The sequence below is a fragment of the Pangasianodon hypophthalmus genome, chromosome 14, assembly GCF_027358585.1.
Source record: "Pangasianodon hypophthalmus isolate fPanHyp1 chromosome 14, fPanHyp1.pri, whole genome shotgun sequence".
NCBI classification, from domain to species: domain Eukaryota; kingdom Metazoa; phylum Chordata; class Actinopteri; order Siluriformes; family Pangasiidae; genus Pangasianodon; species Pangasianodon hypophthalmus.
The window spans coordinates 10,055,778-10,081,223 of NC_069723.1; the positions used below are offsets into that span (position 1 = coordinate 10,055,778).

General features: G+C 37.8%; 2 protein-coding genes across 6 annotated transcripts; both read left to right on the forward strand.

The window, feature by feature from the left end:
- Positions 1-658: 658 nt before the first annotated feature.
- On the forward strand, positions 659-11,969 carry LOC113532713 (aldehyde dehydrogenase family 3 member A2). 4 transcript variants are annotated; one of them, XM_053239829.1, is made up of 11 exons: positions 659-722; positions 4,670-4,831; positions 4,910-5,141; positions 5,304-5,386; positions 6,047-6,255; positions 6,842-6,959; positions 8,345-8,486; positions 8,582-8,748; positions 8,843-8,942; positions 9,041-9,279; positions 10,672-11,969. In XM_053239829.1, exons 2-11 carry the CDS (start codon positions 4,670-4,672, stop codon positions 10,684-10,686), a joined length of 1,467 nt encoding a protein of 488 aa, XP_053095804.1. In that variant the 5' UTR covers positions 659-722; the 3' UTR covers positions 10,687-11,969. The 4 variants fall into 4 exon arrangements, with proteins under 4 accessions (XP_053095804.1, XP_053095805.1, XP_053095803.1 ...); XM_053239830.1 differs by having other exon boundaries at positions 671-722; positions 1,299-4,831; XM_053239828.1 differs by having other exon boundaries at positions 700-792.
- A 131-nt stretch (positions 11,970-12,100) lies between these two features.
- On the forward strand, positions 12,101-25,124 carry LOC113532712 (aldehyde dehydrogenase family 3 member A2). Of its 2 annotated transcripts, XM_026924248.3 has the most exons (11): positions 12,101-12,183; positions 12,566-12,732; positions 15,001-15,232; positions 15,470-15,555; positions 16,288-16,496; positions 17,508-17,625; positions 17,735-17,876; positions 17,995-18,161; positions 18,315-18,414; positions 19,566-19,828; positions 21,184-25,120. In XM_026924248.3, the coding sequence occupies exons 2-11, from the start codon at positions 12,577-12,579 to the stop codon at positions 21,196-21,198; spliced, it is 1,488 nt and encodes a 495-aa protein (XP_026780049.3). In that variant the 5' UTR covers positions 12,101-12,183; positions 12,566-12,576; the 3' UTR covers positions 21,199-25,120. The 2 variants fall into 2 exon arrangements, with proteins under 2 accessions (XP_026780049.3, XP_026780050.3); XM_026924249.3 differs by lacking the exons at positions 12,101-12,183; positions 12,566-12,732 and having other exon boundaries at positions 15,213-15,232; positions 15,470-15,569; positions 21,184-25,124.
- Positions 25,125-25,446: the final 322 nt, after the last annotated feature.

Here is a 25,446-nt window from a genome sequence, read left to right on the forward strand (position 1 = left end):
TAGATTTGTGGGTTTATTTTTCACTCCCTTTAAAGGATGTTAAATTTTAACTCTGCACAACACATCCACAGTGAAACAGAGTACTAGCCTAGTGGAAAAAATACAACATATAGAATAAAGAAATAATATGGAATAGCATTATACTGATATTCACAAGCTCCAGCAGCTTAAATCGGTCTATAAACATAAAGATTACAGTCACAACTCTAGACATGCTTCATTTCAAAGCACCCAATCATTTTAATTGACAATTCACAAGTTATCTGAAAGCCTATCTGGTTATCTGAAACTATATGGTGTTATGAATAAGAAAAAATATCAACGTATCAACCAAAATTGGCCAATCAAATGTATCTGTATGATGCTTTGAATTGAATTTTGTATTTCATATATATGTTTCATTATGTATAATGAAATGGTGTAATTCGAAGCATAATAATATGTTTAAATTATGGTTTTGAATGATGAAAAATAACTAAAACAAACAAAGAAACAAACAAACAAGCAAATAAATAAATAAATAAATAAATAAATAGTTTGTATGTTTGTTTATTTATTTATACATGATTATAGAGCAGTTTTGCAGCAAGGTTGTGTTGCTGTAATGTGGTTAACCAGCAGATGGCGCTGTGGTAAATATGCCCACACTCTTTACACAGTGTTGATAAGTGAAGAAGTCTCATTAACGCTAATGGAACTGCAGCAACTCAGGCAGTAATAAGGTACAGTGTGACTATTAGCGAGTAAACGGAGCTTCTGTTATCAAGATAAATCTGTTAAATGCTTATTAAGGTAAATGTAGCTCACTTGTACAGTACAGGATATTAAGTTATTATCTGGCCACCAGCCTATAAGTCTGTTTCATTGCTTGTTAGCTGCCTAGTTAGCCAGGTTAGTGAAGACTGCTGACTGACAGGAAAATAATAAATAGTAAATTTATTCATTTACTACAGTACAGAGTGTCTCAAATGTCTCCATGCAGAAGGGTCTTTGTAAGCCAGCACCTTGTCTGTTGTGTTGTGTCTTCATCTGTGAATGTTCATGGACGTCCACTTCTCAGCTGGTCTGCAACACTTCCAGTCTTGTTGAATTTGTTAAGAAGTTTAGCAGGAGTGTTGTGTGTGATGTGTTTGCCATGTTTCCTGTTAAAGTCCATTGCAACCTTGTGACAGCTTCCTGATCCAGCCATGAGAATGATTTCAATATCTTCTTCGGAATTGTATTGTGGTTCCCCCATCCCCACCAAATGCTATCCATCTATAAATCCATCCATTTTCTGTACCGCTTATCCTACACAGGGTCACAGGAAGCCTGGAGCCTGGAGACTATCCCAGGGGACTCGAGGCACAAGGCAGGAGACACCCTGGACAGGGTGCCAACCGATCACAGGGCACAATCCCACACACACTCACACTCACACACTACGGACAATTTGGAAATGTCTGTCAGCCTACAGCGCATGTCTTTGGACTGGGGGAGGAAACCGGAGTCCCCGGAGGAAACCCCTGAAACACAGAGAGAACATGCAAACACCATGCACACAGGGCGGAGGCGGGATTCGAACCCCCAACCCCTGCGGTGCGAGGCGACAGTGCTAAGGCCACCGTGCCCCCCTCCCTAACATTACAAATTTTTTTAAAAAAATAACTACATTACGTGTCAGAACAGAACAGGTTTTTTTAATTATTAAAACAATATATTAGTGTTAAACTATTTACATATGTTGTTCAACATAACAGCAAAAATAATACAAACCAAATTATAAATGTTAAATAATTAAAAAATAACAAATAAAAATAAATAAAATAATAATAAAAATAATTTTATAAATAAACATTCATCTATGTCTTCTGCTAGATCAAGTTTCAAACGTTTACAAATGCGGATTCCTGCTTTTTCTGGCGGCAGTTTAAGTCATCGATAAGCTCATTGTAAGATAATTGCTTTTCCAGTTCGGAGTTGATGCTGATTCTTGCCAGATCACTCAAGCGCTCTTGGGCCATAGATGAGCACGATGTTTTAATGAGCTTCAATTTAGAAAAACTTGGCTCAGAGGCAGCTGTCACACTGAGTGTCATTGCTCTGTGCAGAGCAATCCAGAGATTTGGGTTCAGCTCTTGCAGGTGGTTGTCATGAAGAAATGAAGCGTCTCCAGAGCCGGTGTGTGTGGTGGCAGTTGGGGGAGGTTTATGATCTGCACATGCTTCATCCGGAGCTTTTTTTTTTCTTTCTTTGGCTTCTCAGTGCAGGACTCCTGTTTTCTCATCCCAGGCATAGTTTTCCACTAGCATCCATTATACATGCAGGTGTAAATGGATGCACAGTGACATAATGTGCCTACTTTTTATATATTATAAACTTAGATTTTCTATATTATATTTCCATATTGTAATTGTCAGAATATGTTGTGATATTAAAATTAGAACTGACATTTTTTTTTTTTTTTTGAGCAACTGAGATGGTGTCACCTTGGGAGTTGGTGGCGTACGCAAACCGCATCATCCGTGTGTTGGGAGCGGTGCTACTGTGTTCTTCTTTTGTCAAAGGCATTCTTAAAGGCAATCTGAAATATATATATATATATATATATAAACTAAGTATGAAATTTTTGGAAGACATTTTGCTAAAAATGTGTATGTATGGAGACTTTTGGGACACCCTGTAGTATGGTAATGTCACAGTTTTATGACCTCAGCATTGATTTAAAAGAAACTACCTAATTATAGCCAGTAGTACAACAACAAAATTGTCAATCTCTGTTGTTTCAGTTAAAAGTTATTTAAGCGGTGCTCAGGGCTGCCTGGACTGTGTGAGAAATTCAACACTAGTTTTCCCAGCTCGTCACCAGATGATGTCACGGGCTAATTTGCATATTCGTTGAGCCATTATGATCATTTGCATATCAAATGAAGGAAGGTTTTCTGAAGGGACTTGGAATGGAAGAGTTGAATAGAGTTTTATCAGAATAGAAGAGGATAAAGTTTTATCAGAATGGAAAAAGAACAGATTATAACTTATTTCTTATAGAGAAAAGAAATCTTTGGTCACTAACTGTTTACATATTTACAAAATACTATGATTTCTATCAAGAATGCAGTCAAAATGAAGCACTGGTAGTGAGCAGACAAGAAGTGGATCTAATCATCCACTTTAATTACATCTAAATATAACCAAGACGAGAGTTTAAAATGAAGAAGTAAGTGTGCAGGTGGGACAAACTATGGTGATCAGTGATTGGTTATTGGGAACAATGGCGGTTGGTTATCAGGAACAGTGGTGATCAGTGATTGGTTATTGGGAACAATGGTGATCAGTGATTGATTATTGGGAACAGTGGTGATTGGTTATTGGGAACAATGGTGATCAGTGATTGGTTATTGGGAACAGTGGTGATTGGTTATTGGGAACAATGGTGATCAGTGATTGGTTATTGAGAACAATGGTGATCAGTGATTGGTTATTGAGAACAATGGTGATCAGTGATTGGTTATTGGGAACAGTGGTGATCAGTGATTGGTTATTGAGAACAATGGTGATCAGTGATTGGTTATTAGGAACAATGGTGATTGGTTATTGGGAACAGTGGTGATTAGTGATTGGTTACTAGGAACAATGGTAATCAGGGTTTGGTTATTGGGAACAATGGTGATTAGTGATTGATTATTGAGAACAATGGTAATCAGTGATTGGTTATTAGGAACAATGGTGATCAGTGATTGATTATCAGGAACAATGGTGATTGGTTATTGGGAACAATGGTGATCAGTGATTGGTTATTAGGAACAATGGTGATTGGTTATTGGGAACAGTGGGGATTAGTGATTGGTTACTAGGAACAATGGTAATCAGGGTTTGGTTATTGGGAACAATGGTGATCAGTGATTGATTATTGGGAACAGTGGTGATTGGTTATTGGGAACAATGGTGATCAGTGATTGGTTATTGGGAACAATGGTGATCAGTGATTGGTTATTGAGAACAATGGTGATCAGTGATTGGTTATTGGGAACAATGGTGATCAGTGATTGGTTATTGAGAACAATGGTGATCAGTGATTGGTTATTGGGAACACTGAATCACGCAAGTGCAACTCAGTCGAACTTTATTCACTGGTGGTGAGTCGAGTGAACCTGCTCTCATATAACCAGCAGCTGTGATGTGAGCTGGAGTGCCATATCAAATGCAGGACAGTTACTAATCTCAAAAAGTCCCTAGATTTGTTGGTAGGATCTTTTTGAAATAAATTTGCTAAAGGATCTAAAAAGCCATCAAACCTAGTGCCAAAGTCACTAAGTTGGCAAGACTGTTCAAAACTAGTCTGAAACTAGACCAATGGTCAGTAAAACTAAAATCTAACCCTCTCAGAACTTTTAAACTCCAGAACATATCAAATAGACTGTGCACTTTCTCTTTGTAAAAAATACTCCATTTCTCCGGGGTCCATTTCGACAGGAAACCCTCAGATCTACTGTAGCAAACCTGCTGGTGCCTGACAAATCATTTAGAGGAATTACAAGCATTTCCTACAAAAAGAGCCATGATTCAATTTTTTCATTCTTTTTCCTGTTTTAATCACAATTAAAAATGTAACAGTATGTACAATCACTGTTACACTGGTTTCAATATGTTTTGTAAATGCACAGTTTGATATGAGTCCTGTGTGTTAAAGATGTCTCAGGAGCAGCTGGTGGTTCAGCAGGCCAGGAAGGCTTTTCAAACAGGGAGATCTAAACCGCTGGAGTTCAGAGTGCAGCAGCTGAAAAACCTGCAGCGTTTCATTTCAGAAAAACAAAAGGATATCACTGATGCCCTCAAGAAGGACCTGTGCAAGGTGAATTGTAATTGACAATGAAACTTTTATGCTTCTGGATATTTCTTTTCGTTGTAAGTGTTCCTTTGCTTTGCGTAGAGCGAGAATGGAACGCTGCTGTATGAGATCTTCGGCCTTGAGGGCGAGATCAAGCTCGCCCTGAGCAAACTGGAAGAGTGGGCAGCCCCTCGTCCTGTGGCTAGAAATCTTATCACCATCTCTGATGAGGTTTACATCCGGCCAGAACCTCTCGGTGTGGTGCTTATTATCGGAGCTTGGAATTATCCGATAGCTGTGACACTACAGCCGCTTGTAGGAGCCATTGCTGCTGGTAAAGCATCTGTTTGCAGAAGAGATAATGTAATTCTTCATATTCACCAACTGGAGAGATGCTACTGTTGTACATATCAAGCAGACTGACAAAAGTACAGTTTAAATACACAGTAGTTGTATTTCTCCTCTCATCTTGTCTTCTGTATCATCTTTTCTATAGGTAATGCAGCAGTTGTGAAGCCATCAGAGGTCAGCTCTCACACTGCCAAGGTCATGGAGCTCCTGCACATGTACCTGGACCTGGTAAAACCTTATACAGTGTTATTATTATCTGCATATCAATAATATTACTACATCCAATCTACAGTGGGGTCTGAAAATCTGAGAGCACTAGTGAAAATGCTTCTATTTTGCATTCTTTTCTAATCTAAAATTTATATTATTGACAACAACGAGTGAAATGTAGAATCTTTATTTAGTAAAATGTAGAAATATTTAGTTTCTTAGCACTCAAGCTGGCATGGACTCCACAAATTTGTGCAAAATCTTTTGATCCATTTTAAATCAAATCCATTGGAGTGTCGTCTGAACACATGGTTCAACAGAAGAGATCAGGCATGAGGAAAATCTGACCTTTTGTACAAAGCAATTAACACGCTCAATATCACAAATATGCTTACATTTAAATAGGGACCTAGAAGTAGTTCATAATCTTGAATATTAAATATTCAAGATGTTGAACATTTATTTTCTTTGTTCAAAAATTCTAAAACCTTCTGTTTATTTCCAATAAAAAAACAAAACAAAAAAAAAACAGATTTTCAGTGTGGTCTCAGACTTCATAATATTCATAATATCATGCTTCCAAGACCATGCTGCATACATACACCGAACTACATAAAATGAAATAGATTGCCCAAATATTTCCATATTTTCAACTAAAACCTGCATTAATGCTTTAAGGAGATGTACCATGTGGTGACCGGAGGAGTTCCTGAAACCCAGGAGTTGCTCAAGCAGCGTTTCGATCACATCTTCTACACAGGAAACAGCACAGTGGGGAAACTGGTTATGGAAGCAGCTGCACACCACCTCACACCAGTCACTCTGGAGCTGGGGGGGAAAAGTCCCTGCTTTATCGATAAAGGCTGTGACCTCCGAATAGCCTGCCGGTGAGCTTTACACATCACAAGTTAGAGAGGAGTCATGGAAAAATGTGTGTCATTAAGATTTCAGATCAAGGTCTGTGATAAGTGAGATAAGTACACACACACAGGCCTTTATTGTTACACTATCAGTGTCAAATTGCTAGTAATTCCTGGTTTTAAAAAAGGTTGTGATCCTTTATGTTCAGTGAATGTAGACTGTTGCATAAGAAAGTGTAATTAACTGGCTCTGAGCTAACATTTAAAATAAATAAATGTAAGGAGCTAACATGTGGAGGTGCAAAACTCTAAGATTTTGCCCTATAGTCAGTAGATCAGGATTCCTTACTTCCCACTCAATCAGAGTGATACTAGCCAATCACAGGTGTCTGTTAGCTCGGCTGTGCAGAAGAGGGCACTTCACACGCTCCACCAAGCAGCTGCACATTGCCTGAGAGAAAGCTTGATGTGATGGCTTAGCCTTTGCTAATTGGTAGCTGTTGTGCAGCAAGGTGAAATAAATAAGGGGCAAAATCACATAAGAACATCACTCTTAACAACACTCTGTCGTTTTCTGTGCTTCTCATGCACGGTCTTGTTTCCACGTTCTCAGCCGCATCACATGGGGGAAGTATGTTAACTGTGGTCAGACCTGCATTGCCCCTGATTACATCCTTTGTGAACCTAGCATCCAGGACAAAGTGGTGGAGGAGATTAGAAAATGCATTCAGGTTAGTACATACAGAAAGTATTTAAAGATAACTGTTGGTTTCATAACGCTTAATTAGCACATCACATTCGGGAGTGGACAAGTGAATAGGCTGGGCGCCTGGGACAAGCAGATTTCATGTTTGGTGTATTTGGTTTTAATTTGTAGTTGTCCAACGATCAAGTAGGTTTAATAATCAGTAAAAGAAAAAAAATACTCCTTATTGACTTTCGCGAACCAAAGGTTTTGATTTCATTATGTAGGTTAAAACATGTTAAAGTGTGTTTCATTAACTTGCTGTAACTACAGAGCATGCTACTTTTTCTGGATCCTCCTGCCTGTTGCATTACACACATTGGCCAAGACGCAATCTTGCTGGAGGTAGAACGAAAAAACAAACTTTTCGGAATCTAGAATATGCAGTAATGTAAAAGCATGAAAATGAATCTGAACAAAATGAAGTGCAGTGCAAAACTGTTATGCGGCTGTTGTGCTTACCTCGCTGTCAGTCACCTCGCAGTTAAACATATTAAGAGAAAATAAAGGTGATAGCCAGAATCAAATTATAGCTTTTTTTTATACAGTACTGTGCAAAAGTCTCAGGCACATGCAAAGAAATGCTGTAGAGCAAAGATGCCTTCAAAGATAATGAAATGATTAATGTTTCTACATTTAAAAAATACTATAAAGAGCAGTAAACAGTAATAAATGAAACAAAGTCAATATTTGGTGTGACGATCTTTCGCTTTAAAAAAAAAATAGTAGTCTCAGGTACAATTAGTGCAGTTTTATAAGGAAATGGGCTGTAAGTCTTACTGAGCATCTTGCAGAAGCAGCCACAGTTCTTCTGGAGACTTTGACTGTCACACTTGCTTCTTATTTTTGCAGCAAAACCCAGCAGCCTTCATTATGTTTTTTTCGTCTGAAAAGTGTCTCTTATCTAATATGCCGCTTTCTTTACTGACATACAAACATTTTTCTGTAATATTTATTTTTGTTCTGGAGAACTAATGTTTGGAAATCTAAAATCAGTAATGTAGAAGTCATAAAATAAAAATCTATAGCAAAGTTTGTACTAAAAAAAATAGGGTGCCTAAGACTTGCACAGTACTGTATGTGTGATGTGAGGATAGAACACCACAGCTTAAAGCTGCAATGTTGGCCAAATCCTTGTAGACTTTTTGTTGAGCATGAAAACATGTCGTGATAATTAAAAACTTTGTTAGAAGAAGATAACGCACATATATTCTTTCGTTACTCTGTACCACTTTTTAACCGAGTCAATTAGGTTTTCCGGGCAACCAAAACGTGACTAATGAAGCACACTGGAGCTTTTACTTGCATGGTAGGCTTGCTGATAAATTTATGATTTGTCTGCCTGTGACATTTAAAACCTTTCTGTGGCAGGAATTTTATACAAATGATCCTAAGACCTTCACAGACTATGGACGCATCATCAATCAGCGGCATTTCAAGAGGATAATGGCTCTCATGGAGGGTAGCACAGTGGCTATAGGCGGAGGACATGATGAATCCCAGTGCTACATTGGTGAAAAATATACAAATATATCATTGCGGAGAAACTAGTCTATTTTAACAAAACATTGCTATGTCCAGAGCACTAATTTTAACTTTGCACCTCAGCTCCCACCGTCCTAAAAGATGTAACCCCACAATCAAAGGTGATGCAGGAGGAGATCTTCGGGCCTGTACTGCCCATCGTCCCTGTAAATGGACTGAGCGAAGCCATCCAGTTCATTAATGAAAGAGAGAAGCCTTTGGCGATATATGTCTTCTCTTCCAGTAAGAAGGTAAATGAACTCAACTGTACTAAATAAGTAGCACAGTTATACTGTATGCATTTACTGTGTCCTTCAGGCTTATTGTTGACATTTAATTTCCAAGGTAATAAAAAAGATGATGTTGGAAACGTCCAGTGGAGCGTTATTAGCCAATGACTGCCTTGTTCACTATACCATCAGTGACCTGCCTTTTGGTGGTGTTGGTAAGCCTTCAGTACTATACATCATTTGATATTTTGAGTGTGTTTTTTTTTAATTCCATTGGTTTTGACTTTTTATGAAAAATCCCAAAACCCCACAGGTAACAGCGGGACCGGTCACTACCACGGCAAATACACGTTTGATCAGTTGAGTCACTTGCGCAGCTGCCTCATTAAAAATCTGAACATGGAAAGGCTCAACCTGATCCGCTACCCGCCTCACACGGCAGAGAAACTCCGCTGGGCCCGAATGCTCCTCATCAAGCAGGTGAACATGAAACGCTGGCGACAGTTGGCGCAAGTTGCTATGTTTGCGGCGCTGGCAGCTTTTGTTGTGCAGGTATGCTTCACCTTCCTTCCCCTATCCTTCCCTAAAGAAAATAAAAATACTTGCATGGGTTATGTTAGTGGTAGATCTGTGGTTAAGATTATGTGCTAGAGACCAGATTGCTGTGCGGACCAGCAGAGAGCTTCAGTTTGGTCCTTGCTGCTTCTGCTTTCTGTTTGCAGCGTACTTCCAAGTCGGGTTAGGCAAAGAAATCATACTCTACTATATACATGTCAATATGTATAATGACAAAGTTGATTAATGTTCCTTAGTAGTATGAATGTGATGATCTTACTGTTAAAGAGGGACAAAATGATGGATTTATGTATAGAACTAGGTTGTATTTGTGGAATCCTTTGTACATATATAATGTCTGAGTAACAACATTACCGTAGTGGCTTTATAGTTCCTCTTTGGTTCCTAATACATAAGGGATTTGGTCAAAATAAAATGATGCTTTAAATCAACGTGAGGTAGGTATGAATCATGAAGTGTGCTTCATAAATTGATTGCAATGTAATCTGATGTCAGATTTAGGGGTAACAAGGCTTATTTCCAGCATCACTCCTCTGCCTATACCCCTGGGGTTTGAATATTACATTTACATTTACATTTATGGCATTTGGCAGACGCCCTTATCCAGAGCGACTTACAATAGTGCTTTGAAGTCTATCAAAATACATTCTGATATCGGCTCGGTAGGTCACAAACTAGGAATACCATCAGTCCAAAACTCTGTTGGGGAGGTTTTTTTTTTTTTTTTTTTTTTTTTTTTTGGTGAAAGTGCTAATTTAAGTATTTTATGAAGAGGTAAGTCTTTAGCCGTCGTTTGAAGACTGCCAGTGACTCAGCTGTTCGGACATCTAGGGGAAGTTCATTCCACCACCTTGGTGCCAGAACAGAGAAGAGTCTCGATGCATGCCTTCCTTGTACCCTGAGAGATGGAGGGACCAGTCGAGCAGTGCTAGAATATTATTGCATCAGGAATTTAAAACAAAAGACATTCCCTGATGCGTTGCATCCTATTTTCACGAAACAGAAATCTTCTTCAGTGAAATCTCTTACAGAATGAGTGGCCACATGGGCAACAAGTTCACCACAATGAGTCTCTGTCCAAAGAAAGAGATTCACTGAACTGGCCAAGCCCCCCTTCCTCAACTAAACAGACTGAAAAGAATGAACAATAGGAAAATTACAGTCTAGGCATGACTAGTTTTCTCTTATGTGGCCAGAAGACTGATGCTGTAATTACCTTGGTGGGGGTAGGACAGGAAAAGCAGTCACACCAGGCTTTCTGTGTGAACTTATGAAATGCTACTTGTGGTGGTACATTGTTTTATTTAGTTTCCTGTCAATGAGGGTCGTGTACTGTGTGAACTGATTTTAATGTTGTGTGCTTTGCAGAGGTTCTTGCGATAAGGTGGCGGAAAAGGAATACTGACAGTCCCATCCACGCTTCTCTGGAAACTTCATCTCTTTACTGTAGAATTAATAATAAAGGGTAAAACTGTAATAAAACTTTACTGTGATAGAAAACAAAACAAAAAAACGATTGAAAAATGAAAAAGGTAACACATTACCGTTCATATTATGGACATTACCGAATGTAAATAAAACGAACATTAAATACTTCTATTATGCAGATAAACACTATTACTGTGTCTCAAGTCACCTACTTATACTGTGCACTAAAAGTATGTACTCTTTTTGTGAAGAAAAATACATACTTTTGAGTGTGTAGCAAAAGAATATGCAAGTACTGGGACATATTAACACGTCATGTAAAGGAAGAGAACATTGTTGCCTAGTTAGGCACTCTGTCATCATAAACAAATATAATTCCTTATATAATTTATATTATATAATTTAATTTACCATTCCCTTGATTTATTTTTCATTTACACCGCTGTAAAATGCGTCCTTGAATTCAGCAAAGCAAACCGTCACAAAACTCCTCCTCCTTCTCGCAAGGAGTTGTGGGCAATATTAGCTGAAAATGTGTCCACGGATCCACACCTCGAAAATCTAGTAGACAATCTGGGTACCTTTGGGATACTCATTTCAGTACGCTACGATTTGGAATGCACTAGTTCTAATCTTGGGTACTATTCAGATGGATAGTAGGCAAATTGAGACGCATTTCAAGTGTATTGTAATGGGATTGCATTTTTCATATCCCTTTGAAAAAAAACCCTTATAATAGAAGTACAGAGCTCTTACAATGTGTATTTTATAATAACTATTTTTGGTAGACACTGGGGATATTAATTGTTACAAATTTTCAGGGTGTATTCTTTATAATGTGAGTTTTAGATGTAAAATATCCTTTAGGTGAGAATGCTTTGGAAAATAAAGTAAACTGTAGTTAGAAGCTCCAGGCTTATCCTTGATGTCCGTTTCCTTGCAAAAACTGTGTTAAACTCTATACTGAATGTAAATCATGTTATATCCAGGGTAATTTTACACTGTATAAAGTTTCTCAAGGAAGGTATGGATGGTATATTATTATTGATAATAATTGTATAATGAGGATTATATACTTGGTTGTTTAATAATTCATCTAATTCTTCTGACAAGTTACTTTGGACTTTGAGGTGTATTCATTTGGTAAATTGTGTTAATGTTAAAGTTATACACAAGATATGATACAAAGTGTTGAGCTTTCTTTTTGGTAAAATAAAAGTAATTGGCTGTTTAATTCTTAGGCTGGTTGTGTGCAGTTTGTAACTTTGGACAGTGTGATTGATGTGTGGTTTATTCAGTAACAGTAAGGGCTTTATGTGAGATGCACCTCCCTCTGTGCAGCACACAATAAATACTGCTCTTTACTGCTCTGTTGGGGTTTTCTAACCCACTCTGGAGGTGGCGTTTGTTCACTTTGTAACACTTACCCTTGCAGATTCTTGTATGAAAAAAGTAAGTAAAGCTTGTTTCTTTCTGTTTTTAGAAATTTGTTGCAAAAACAGCTGGTTTTAGATGACAGAATGCATCATGCTTAGCTGACTCGTAACACAAGATAACCTGCAGAAAATGTAACTTATCTGATGTTGTTTTTTGACTAGGATGTGAACTCTAAGTAAATTCTAAGTAAAAAAAATATTAATTAAAAAATAAAACATTTTAAGATATGGTACATTATGATACATGTTTCATGTTTCATATGCCTAAAATGAACTAGCCACCGCAGCATTGTCAGCAAAGCGAGCTAGTCAGTGTAGTGTTTGTTTACCAGCATGCTGGTCATATTTTAACCAGCATTTTTTAATTTTACATGATCTTTTTTTACTAATATGATTAGGAGACGAAGAAATGGAGAAACAGGCGGTGGATATAGCCAGGACAGCCTTTAACACGGGTAGGTCCAGAGTCCTGCAGTACAGAGTTCAGCAGCTCCGAGCTTTACTGCGGCTCATCAGAGAGAAACAGGTGGACATCAGTGCTGCTCTCACCCAGGACCTGCACAGGGTAAGGGCTGCCCTCACACATGACCTGCACTGTGTAAGAGCTGTACAGTGTAAGAGCTGCACAGGGTAAGAGCTTACTGCTGCACAGAGTAAGAGCTGCACTGTGTAAGAGCTGCACAGGGTAAAAGCTGCACAGTGTAAGAGTTGCACCAAGTAAGAGCTGCACAGGGTAGGAACTTACTGCGGCACAGAGTAAGAGATGCGCTGTGTGAGAGCTGTACCGTGTAAGAGATACACGGGGTAACAGCTGAATGGGGTAAGAGCTGCACTGTCTAAGAGCTGCACTGTCTAAGAGCTGTGCTGCCCTACGCTGAAAAGGAAAAAAGTATCTTAACACTGAATACTTTTGACGCTTAGAAAAAAAAAGGTACTAAACTATAGCTTTCCTTGTCACTGGGTTGGTACTCTTATCTTTTGTACTTTTAATATGTACCTTTCACTTGGAAATGTGGCTATAGTGTACCTTTAAAAAGATTTAAGCATTACTGGGCCATAATTACCTTTTGAGGTAAAGATTTTTAAGGTATAGTGTATATACACCTTTTTATGTAAAAGGTAGATACGAAAACGTATAAAAAGGTGTACATTTGAGGATACCACCCCAGCAACAAGGAATGGTACAGTTTAGTACCTTTTTTGCAAGAATTAGAATGATTTTTTAAGGAAAATGATCTGATCTCATAGAACAGTGGATCTCAAAGTAGAGTACAGGGTAGAGGTGTGCATTGGGACTGGGTTCCCAAAAAAAAAGTTACTGGAGTGGCCAATTTTCCTCTGATGCAAGCAGGAGAGAGCGGTCAGATATGTGGCTCACAGGACAAAGAAAGACCACGTTCTTTAATACGAGTGCTTGAGATATTTACCACGTTTATTCGTTCATCTTCAGTACCTGGTCTAAATGGTTTAAATGACTAATTTGTTTATATTTTGGCAAATAGTACCAACTATGTTTGTCAGAAATGGTTCTCAAAGTGGGGTCCAGGGACCTCCAGGGGTCTGGCCATACAGCAACATCGTAAGATAAAGGATCCACATTACCCAATTTGGCAAGTCCACCAAAAAAATCATCATTTAATTTGCAAGCTGCATTCATTTGCATTTTTGTAAAGAGGAAATGTATTATTAATTTTTTTATTTTATGAAGTTTTCATAATAAACATTTATGTGCATTTTGTTTAGGACAAGGACATGGAAATGTTCTATGGCCAGAGTAAGAAGAGGATGGCATTGTCTGTTCTGATACATAATAGTGAGGATGAGTTAGACCATACGGGGAGGGGACCAATAATGCAGGAAGCGAGGAAGAGTCAGTTTTATTAGATACAGGCAGCGTAGAGGAATGTGCTTTAAGGAATGTTTAAGTAGAACGTTTATTTTAACAAAGGAAAAAGCAAAAATCTTGGTTGCACAGAGTTAACAAGTTCAACTGCAGTGTGTATCATTGCATTGTATCAGCAGTGACATAAATAATAGAATAATAGTTGTATGTTGTTGCTATGACAACTTACCCCCAAATACCACTAAGATAAAATAAAACAAAAACATTGAAATGTATTGAAACTGCTTAAACAGGATAAAATATTTTCCCATGAGAGTATCATAATGTGTGCAGTAGAGGGATAATATTCTAATATTTAAGTCTAATATTTGAATAGTTGGATGAAAACATATCTGTACTGTGTCTGAATCTGTGGAATTTATTTTAGAGTAAAATGTTCCTTGGCTGTGAGAATTTTGAGAAATTCCTATGATCCACTGAACTGAAATCATTTCTGTCAAAAGTAATACTAACAGTCCTGCTCATGTTTCTCAGGAAACTCTTCTCTCCTTATCCATGAGTTATTGAGATTATTTAAACTTTATCTCACAAACCATAAAATGGCAACCATCTGACACACCTAGAAACAATTATTTGATATCATGGACTTTAAATAGGCTTAAACGCAAATTAGCAAAACACTTTATATGCCTTTTACAGAATTATGCACTATATTTCACTTTAGATCAAACATAATTGGAATGGATTACGTTTGCCAATCTTAATCGTAACATATTTCTGGATTGCCAAAAATACTTTGCACAGAATGGTTTGTTTTTGTGGACCACAGACTAACAGGTGACTGTAAAGTCAGACTGCTGGTATAGACATGCATGGTTTAATGCATATTATATGAAATTATATGAAAAGTATTTTTGCAAATAGTGATTTACATGTCAGGAAATGTATTCAATGAAAAAAATGCACTGTGTACTGTGCTTTTGGCTGCAGAGTGAGTTCAACACACCACTTTTGGAGCTCATTGGGCTTGAGAATGAGATCAAGCTGGCTGAACGTGAACTCAGTGACTGGACGAAACCTCAGCCTGTTCATAAAAACCTCCTCACCCTGACAGATGATGTTTTCATTAAAGCTGAACCTTTGGGTGTGGTGTTGATCATTGGAGCCTGGAACTACCCATGGGGTCTGACCTTGGGGCCGCTCATTGGAGCAATTGCAGCAGGTACAACAGCTAGGGCTTAGGAGCTATCGTACGTCTAATCCTTGCAACTAACTACATATCTGTATCTTAGTTTCACTGCCATTACTGAACAGTTCATAATAGCCACTGAATAATATGCGTTAATTAAGAACTGTATAGGGGTGTATCTTACTAAGAACTGTCATCTTTTTGCATTGTACTGTACAATTCACTCTCATGTTCAGAAACATCTAATCACTCTGAAACTTCTCTTGTAAGGCAATGCTGCTGTGGTGAAGCCTTCAGAACTGAGTAAGAATTCAGCCAGCCTACTGAAAGAACTACTTCCTCAGTATTTGGATCAGGTCTGTGAGTTCCAGTGAGTTTTCATTTTACAGAGGTGGACAAATCATAAGTCCATTAACTAGAATTTTATGTGGCGAATACAGATGAGCGGAGTGCTACAAGCTATATATAATCACTCTTGGAACTCCACTCGTCCAAGCCAATTAGAGAACCGGAACTAACTGTTGTATAATAGACTTTATTTTGCTTGGTTTTATCATACCTGCGTGTTGGTAATTCTGAAAAGGTTGCATGTTGTCCATGCCTGCTAACTAATCATCCTAGTGAAAGCTGATTCAGAATGAGTAGCACATTATAGTTACAGCATTGCGAGGTATCACACCAGCATCAAGCACATTTTGTTTAAATATACATTACAAAACAATTTCTGATTTCTGAAAGTCAATAGGAATTAGGATCTTTCTTTCTCTGGTTGTTGAACAAGAGAAGGAAAAAACACTGGTGACCTCTAGCCTACTACACTTACTTGTCCTCTGGTCAACTATGAATAGCCTGAACATGAAATCTTCTTGACCTGGGTGCCTCAGGCTTGTGATCTGTCCTTGCCCACCTTGTTACTATGGTGATTTTTTTAATTAGATGGAATAGGAGAGACTGTCCAGCATCAGCATATGACATTTTAGCCAGAGTCCAAACCAGAGGCTCCCTTCATTTTACTGGTCCATCTTATTTGTTATGAACCTACATAAGCATGACTGTTGTGTAATATAATGTTTGTTTGAATCTTTAAGGAGATGTACCATGTGGTGACTGGAGGAGTTCCTGAAACCCAGGAGTTGCTCAAGCAGCGTTTCGATCACATCTTCTACACAGGAAACAGCACAGTGGGGAAACTGGTTATGGAAGCAGCTGCACACCACCTCACACCAGTCACTCTGGAGCTGGGGGGGAAAAGTCCCTGTTATATTGATCAGAACTGTGATCTTGCAGTTGCTTGCCGGTAACACATTGTTTACAAGCTCATTTGATTTGAATGCACCAACATGCTTTCATTATTACCTTAAATTATGTTACAGTAAGCCATATATGTTATTTTGTCAGTTTACAGTCACTGACTGTAGCCCTCACTAACCAGATATTATTTGGGTGATGGACCACCTGCTGCTGTGGTCATGGTGATGAGCATCAGGATTACTACATCTCACTGTGCATGGAAAATGATTTACTGTAGTCTCTAATCTTCAAAGGTTAAGCATAGCACATAAAGTTTCGACTGAAAGAGGACATTTTGGACAACTGTCCTTAATCAACTGTGTAAGCAAAGTGTGTCTGAGGCTGTAGGTGGTGAAACTATATAAATACTGTTATATGGTGCAGTGTTGCCACCTCGTGGTTCCAGGATCCCCACGTCAATCCTGAGCTGTGCAGAATTCCTGTGCATGTTTTCTCTGTGTCTGTCTGGGTTTCCTCCCACCTCCCAAAAACATGCTGATAGGTGGGTTGGCTAAGATAAATATTCTCAACTCAGTGTTCCCAGGATAGCCTCCAAATCAACAGCAACCCTGATCAGGATAAAATGGTTGCTGAAGATGAATGAATGAAAGCCTCGAATTTTTTGTGGAACTAATCAACTGCTGACTCTCAAATCCTACTTTAGATGTGACTTTAGATTGAGATCTTTATTAAAGTTGCTTTATTAAAGGCAGGCACCCTTGAAGGTGAAACCCATTATGCCTATAGACAAAAGACTCATAGACAGCACAAGTGTTAACTGTAAAGCATAAATTTGTGGTGTGCTGCAAGTCTAATCAGAGGGATGAAGCTTTTGGCCTTTTCCAATTTCCAGTTTATTTATTCACTTATACCTATTCCATGGTTAGTTTTTCAAATGTTAAATTTTTAGATTTAAAAAGAAGTCATTTAAATCGAAATGCTAAAATATAGGGTGTTCAAAAACAGAGGATCCATCTACTTTCCATATTCACTTAATATTTGCTGGTTTTGTCTCCAGTCGAATCACCTGGGGGAAGTTTTCTAACTGTGGCCAGACATGCATCGCACCAGACTACATCCTCTGTAACGCCAGCATCCAGAACAGACTGATTGAAGAGATTCGTCAGACATTACAGGTTTGTACACTGATTTTTTTTTTTCAAGGAAATCATATTGTTATTTATATGCGAATAGTGCTCTTGAATACAAAGATTGTAAATGATCCAATGTCTGTGCTAACTCCAGGAGTTCTATGGTGAGAACCCTAAAAGCTCTCCAGATTACGGCCGCATCATCAACCAGAATCACTTTGAGCGTGTGCTGGCCCTGATGGAGGGATGCAATGTGGCTGTGGGGGGAGAAAGCGATAAATCACAGTGTTATATTGGTATGAGAATGACTTGTGATGAAATATAATGTGTTGGTCCAATCGGTAGATTAGTAGATTGTTCCTTGATGGATTTGTGTACAGTATTAGTGTATGTGTATTTCCTGGTTTCTGCCAGCTCCTACCGTTCTGAAGGATGTTTTGCCTCACGCCAGGATAATGCAGGAAGAGATCTTTGGACCCGTGCTGCCAATCCTAACTGTCAGTGATGTCAGTGAGGCCATTCGCTTCATTAATGATAGAGAAAAACCTTTGGCTCTTTACATCTTTTCTTCTGATAAGAAGGTATTTTTCTGAGCTGCTGATAATATTGTATAATACACAATATGTCTGGTGGAAACAGTTTTTTAAACTTTTCGTTTCAGAGGGTTTGCCCTGGTATCGGGAGATTGGGAGTTGGGGTGAAAAACGTTTAAATTTCTTTTTCTTTCTGTGGAGGTGATCAAGCGAATGCTGAGTGAGACGACTAGTGGAGGAGTGGTGGTTAATGATGTAATGATCCACTACACAGTCAGCTCCTTACCCTTCGGCGGAGTAGGTGCGTCAGCCTGTTAGAAATCCGAGCTTGTTATTTGTGCATAAACATATCAGTGTGCTCAGGCCTGAGTAATGTATATGAGCTCATGCTCTTAGCAATCTTAACAATCAGCAAAAATACAAAATGGTGTAATATCATCTGTACAAATGTGTTTCATTTTTATGCTATGTTATCATTCTGTATTAGGTACTGTGATCAGGGCTCAGAAAAAGAATAAACAAATCATCTGTTTGCTCCGAGCAGAACCAAAATTTTAACTTTATTTTAATGTTCTTAGATAGATAGATAGATAGATAGATAGATAGATAGATATACTTTATTGATCCCATGAGGGAAATTCTTGTGTTCCAACCTCTAATATAACTTAACTAAACCAGTTAGAAAAAAACGAAGAAATGGTTAATTCTGTTTCTTTTACATAGGCTGTATGCACACCTAGTATAATAAAATAGTAAGGTTTGAAAGTTATGAATCTTGACAGCTGTTCATATTGATAAGGAAACACTCAGGCTATGAAATTTTACTGTTTGTTATGAAATAGCAGATAATAATTTACCAGAGGTTGTTATTATTAGAATAAGCCCAAAAGCATGTTACATGTTGGCCAAATTCTCTGTTAAAAAAAAATGTATATAATGTTAGCTGGCTTAATGCCGTCCCTCATCTGAGTTTGCTAGCTGTTTTTCTCTAATTCTTACGAGTGCAGCACAGCAACAAACAGGCCTGGTTATCTGTCTAATGCATACTTTACTGTAATGAGGTTTTATGTTGAGAAAATGTTTATAGTGCTTCACAAATACATAGCCAATTTCCAGAAACTCAGCAAAAGAAAATGCAAAATTGCTGTTTCCATCACCTGCTGAGGATCAAAGAGTATAAACCAAACACACAGTCATGTACCAGAAACATGTATCTATCATTTATATGAATCATTTATTTATTACATCCTTGCTTATTAATGGTGTAGCTTTTAGACATTTTCCTTTTAGCCAATGTCTAAAGACAAACCTTTTAGCCATTTTCTTTTCATTTTTATAGTTTCCATTCAGTTTCACAAATTCAAAATGTGCACAAAAGGAGTGGAAACCCTACTTCTCTCTCTCTCTCTCTCTCTCTCTCTCTCTGTCTCTCTCTCTCACTGTCTCTCTCAGGAAACAGTGGGATGGGCAGATACCATGGCAAGCATACATTTGACCAGCTTAGTCACAAACGTGCTTGCCTCATCAAGTCTTTAGGTATGGAGAGTCTGAACAAAGCGCGCTACCCTCCACAAACAGCGTCCCGTCTGCGCAGAGCCCGGTTCTTCATGCTGAGCCGCTTGCGCAGCTGCACCCATCTCACCTTTGCCTGGGCCATCATCTCCACCATGCTGGCCTTGGGTCTGTTCATCGCCTTACTGGTTGTCCTGCTCAAGGTTAGCTGTCCTTTCTTTCCATCAGCAGGGGACACTTTTTTAAGTGTCTAACTTTTTTATTATTAATAAAAGTAAAAAGAACCATGAAGTGGCATCATATAATCAGTAATCAATAAAAGAATCTCGTTGTCGTCTCATTACTCTTATTTTATCTTTCATTACTATGTCCTATCAGATGATATTGCACCTCTGTATACCTATATTGATGACAAACTTTAGAATACTTTCATATGATTTGATACAATCGTATCACAGACAGTAAATACAGTCACAACAAACTATTTTAACAGTTATAATAATCTTTGAAATAAGCTTTCACCTTACTTAACATTCCTAAATCAAGGATCTAGTGTAAATTGCCTTTAAAAAGTATTCACCCCCAATTATTAGTTCTCATTCTGTTGCTTGAAAAAGTCAAACATAATGCTAAAATAAAGTGTTTTAATGTCTTCAGACTCATCTATAAATCTAAAAATTACTTAATACTTGATATTCACTGTCTTTAATTTAACAGCCTGCACTGTGTGAGGTATTGAATTGCATCTAAATGCATTATTAAGGTAAAACAGTGTTCGTTTCAAATACGGCTGTGTTCAGTTGCCTGATTACACAATAAATATCACTTTTTTGAGGACACAAATAAAACTGCTGATTCAGCCAGTGCTGCTGCTGTGAAGACACATAGCTGCCCTGGATACTAAGTTTGAGAAACAAATTGAAGAAAAAATATACAAAAATATTGGTTTGAAATTTCTAGCAGTGTAAGCTCCATTGTAACAAAAGTTTCAATTTAAAAAAGCACAGTACAACACAGATAATACTAATGTCAGACCATTCTACTAAACTGAACAGTCAATCAGTAGAGAAGTGAACAAGAAGCCAGGTACAACACAGACGTTGTTACAGAGCTCTTTACAGAGCATTCTAGACATCAGCAACCTCTTCAGCACTTCACAGTCACTTCGACCACTTCTGAGAAGCGCCAAGATTAAGTCACACCTGGAGTTTGCTCGAAGCCATCTGACAAAACCGGAAAAAACTTTTATATGACAAAATGATATTTTTTGGCCTGAAGGCAAAGCACTGTTTGTCACAACCAAAATCCACAGATATCACCACTGTGTAGGCAGCATGATGTCCTGTGGTAGCTTTTCAGAAGGAGGAAATGAAAAGGAAAGCTTGTTTTGTTTATATGTGTCGAATTTCTTGTGTTTTGACGGGTAGAGAAATTTCAAGGAGGCGTAACAGGAAAAATATGAAAAAGAAACAAAGGGAAGGGGGGGGCGGGGGACAAATACTTTTTGTAGATAGTAATATTATTGATAATGACTGTTTAATTTTTTTCCTACACACAGGGTATCGTGATTTGAAGACTCTGATCATCATACCTAAAGATCTACACCTCAAGACAGATGCTACAGATGGTGCAGTTGAACTAAAGCAAAGCCTGCCAAATAGTATTTGAACCAAAATCTACTGTAACTTTTTAATGCACAATTCCTATGTACATTACACGTTGTCTTTGTTTGTTTTCAAACCCTGTGTGGTTTGAACAGTGTGCTCTCTGTAAAGATGGGGTACGACAAACACAGACTTGTCAGCATTACCCGAATTTCCTGAGCTTTGGACAGGGAATTTGAATTGCCAATGTTTTCGGATAAGCCTTTTTCACTGTTCAGTGAAGCAAGCAACAAAGAGCTTGTTCTTTCCGCTTTGTGCTTTGATGCTCAAGCCAGACAGTGAGAATCTCAGGAAGGATTTGGCATTATTGAATGGTGACAAACATCTTCCACCAGGTGGCGTAATGCTACTACAGAATAATATGAGCTCTTCTATTTTTAGCAGTAATCTCAATTCCACTTGGAAGTGTAATCATTCGTAATTATGGAATTAATCTGTAAGTTATTAAAAAAAATGTTATGTCAACTAATATTCACAATGAAGCGAAACTGCACACTACACCCACATTGGCTCTTGAATTAGAGCTTTAATTTTGCTACTACTCTTTTGGAAGTGCTATGAATTTCTTACTGATGAAAATCTCCTTTACATTTCTGGCTTAGATTTAATCTGAGAAAGACCTTTGACTAACTCTAATTCCCCATCCAACACCTGAGTCAAAATATTTCAAATTCAATACACATTGTTCTTCTCAAATATCATCTAGGTTTCCACATTCTGTATACCACACGCTGGGAATACAAATATTTTTATACGCATAAGACTCTGCTTAAGGATGTCCTGTACTGTATTTTCCATATGTGATTCATGAATATTACATTCTGTATTTCATCAGACCGCAATTCTACCATGACTCACAGCGTCTAGTGGACCCCCGAGGCGATGACCCCACTGTGGTACAGCTTTACTCTCATGTACTTCAGTGAGTTCATGCATTCCAGCACAAGCTCAGAGCTGTAGTGTCTGTTTACTTTGGATTATAGCCCTTAGTGTGGCTTACAGTCTTAAGGGGCTACAATGCCACTGAATTGATGCATGTTGCAGACGCTTTCAGAATTTTTTTTTTTAAACTTTTTTTTAGTTTTATCAAACTTACTGTATGTCATCAGTTGTCTTTTCGTTGATCCGCTTGTATCTAATGATTCTGAGCATATCAGAACTACTGTTTTCTCATTATTTCTAGCCAAGATGAACCAAGATGAACAGAGTTACTATTTAATGAGCATTGTAGTTTATTTCTTGAGTGTAGCTTTTTGAGGCAGGACGCAGATATAGATTGACACAGAGTTGATCATCTAGTTCTGTACACTTGAACAAAAAGATAAAACAAGAGATACCGCTGTATCAGAGAGATAGATGCAGAGTTCTCAGATACAGAGGTTTTACACACAAAGTGCACAGTCATAACATGGCTGATAGATTTGACAGAAAAAAAAAAACAAAGGAGAAAACAGAACTGGTAACTTCCCTGGGTGCCAGTATAACCTTTATCATTAGCAAGAAATATGCAGACATGCACACTCACGCACACATGCACACAAGAGGCATAAAGACATTAAACCAACTAAGAAACTAATATCCCATATATATTACTTCAGAGGTTCTCATTATTGGAATATGTACAGTAATATTCTGACTATTCATTGGAGCCATTGTGATTTTTATTCCTGAACTTTCCTCTGACAGAAACATTAGGTCCAAGTTGGAATTGCTTTTTTTTTTTTTTGAGCTATTGAATATACACGGAATATAAATGACCAGACAGACAGGTTAATAACTATATTTGCGATAATAAATTAAACTTTATTAATGGTAGGTTGTGATTTCCACCACTGTGACAACATTAAAAACTGGCAGACCCCTTGGCTATGCTTCACAGATCCCACTTTGAGAACCATAACACTGCACTACCTAAAGTTAACTAAAGAAGCTCTTGTCAGACTGTCTTTGCAATCTCTTCCTGTTTTTTCTGTTGTATATAAAGCATAACTCCTAATCTCATACTGTGTTTAAGTGATTAGAATGCTACAGAGAAGCTTCTTTTGTGGTTAGTTGGTTGTCTCTGGCTAGCCATTATCTGTCCTTTCATCTTGTTCCTTTTCCAAAAAAAAGAGGCACATCTCCGTCTTACAGCTCCAGTGTTGCAGTTTCCATGACTACATATTAACCCTGCTAACCTTGGCACACATAGCATTTATGAATGTGTGTGTGCTCGCTAAGTGACTGTACCTCCCACGCTAGGCCCACACGTCTCTCTCTCCGCTACACACCCCTTCCTCTCAGCTTCCCATGTGGTTCTGCTCTGTCTTCCAAATTCTCTCCTCCTACTGCCTATAAACACAGTTGGATAAATTACTGAGGAAGTGTAATCCTGTACTGATTACAAATTACACAACTGAAGATGTAATCAGTAATGTGATCTTTTGGTTACTTAACTGCAACCTAATCTGAGTAAGCCTGGATTGCTTTTGGAACGGTTTTATTCGATTAAATTATACTTCTGTGTAAAATAATCTTATCCTGTTTTATATCACAGCTCTGTTGAATGCTTGATTCTGATTGGTCAGAAGCTGTTGATTCATCTTCTATAACTCTGGCAATAGTTAATATTAACATGCTCATTTGTTTCTATAGTAACAACTTACACAGGGACTTTTATGGTGGATTTCCACACAAAAGGATTAAAAAATGTGTATAACCATTGATATGGTGCTGTTTTCTGTGAGGAGCTGTTTATTTATCACTTGGAAGGAGTCTCCAGTGTCAGCACTTCATAACAGTCAGAGGTGAAGTTGTAACTATAGGTTGTTTTGACATGGGAAATTCCTCAGGACAGAGAGCTTTGCTGGTTCTTTTTTTTTTTTTTTTTGTATGATCAATTTCAAGAGGGAAAAAAAGAGAAATGCTGGTGAGGGAATGTAAATCATAACAGCAACTAATGTTGTAATATATAAACAAATAAAAAGTATGTTGTGTCTTTAATTCATTCAAAAATTGTAATCATTAGCAAATTGCTGAGGGGGAAAAAAATACTTCAGGACCTGCAGTTATTGAAAAGAAATCAACCTTATGGTAAGAGTAATTCTGCTTCGCATCTAGTCACATCACATCACCCCGTCATTGATTATTTTCCTATAATAGCACACCCTCACGTGTTTTATTCCTTACGTCCTTACTAGCATAAAAAGAAAAACATATATCTCATATATCTCACAAAACAAACATAAGTAGATTTCTATGTGCAGTAAATATAATAAAAGATTAGACCAGAACATTTTTTTATGTTAACATTAGATTAAATATCTCAAAATAAGGGAGACACAAAGACAAACTCCTTATTTAGGCTGCTTATGAGAACCAGACTTTAACATAGCAAAAATAATCATGTAATTATGCATGTCTCAGAGAAGCGTTATGTAACTGCTTATCTTATGTTTCAATAAGAAATCAGATCATTTTTTCCAGCTGTCTCAACCTTCTCTAATTAGTTAGCTGTATATCTAGCAACCAGTGCTTTCGCCATCCAGTATTAAACACTAAGGTTGGATGACCAGCTCTACTGCCACTACACACCAATAACATTGACTCAGGTGTAGAGACAGATATTATGCAGTAAATGAGAATAATGTACGCACTACATTATGAATTAATAGACTATGACTTATCCAGGTAAAACAATGTACTCAGTAAAGTAATCAGCAAAATATTAAAGGTAATCCGTGTTTGTCATGTGTTTTGTAGTGTGTTTTTTAAAAAATATTGTTACCATCTAACAACTTTTAGAAAAGTTTCCATTTTACATAGCTTTCTAGCTTGCTATGCAGAGACTGATAGTCAGTACTTGTTTATCAGAAGGTTGCTTGTCATTATCATTGACAACAAAATTGCAGTTGCATCTCCAAAGATACTGACATTTAACATATTATATTATATGTTGCAAACATGTAACAGACGACAAATGCCCACATCCTCCCCTCCCCACATCCCACCCATCTGCTTATATATTAGTTATTGCACAAACTCTTAATTATTCTTAGTTCGTTATTCTTAGAAGAGCTCGAGTTTGTCGTAAACCCCCAAATTGGGTTGCAGTTGGCACGCCTACTACAAAAGCAAGATCCAGACATGCTGCAGCCGGCATGTTCAACTTACTTCCA

Coding starts and splice junctions, on each gene's coding strand:
- LOC113532713 (XM_053239828.1), top strand. Junction 5,142..5,303: donor TGTAGGAGCCATTGCTGCTG/GTAAAGCATCTG, acceptor TCTTTTCTATAG/GTAATGCAGCAGTTGTGAAG. Junction 6,256..6,841: donor GACCTCCGAATAGCCTGCCG/GTGAGCTTTACA, acceptor CCACGTTCTCAG/CCGCATCACATGGGGGAAGT.
- LOC113532712 (XM_026924248.3), top strand. CDS start 12,577: ATGGAGAAACAGGCGGTGGATATAGCCAGGACAGCCTTTAACACGGGT. Junction 16,497..17,507: donor GATCTTGCAGTTGCTTGCCG/GTAACACATTGT, acceptor TTTTGTCTCCAG/TCGAATCACCTGGGGGAAGT. Junction 17,877..17,994: donor TAAATCACAGTGTTATATTG/GTATGAGAATGA, acceptor GGTTTCTGCCAG/CTCCTACCGTTCTGAAGGAT.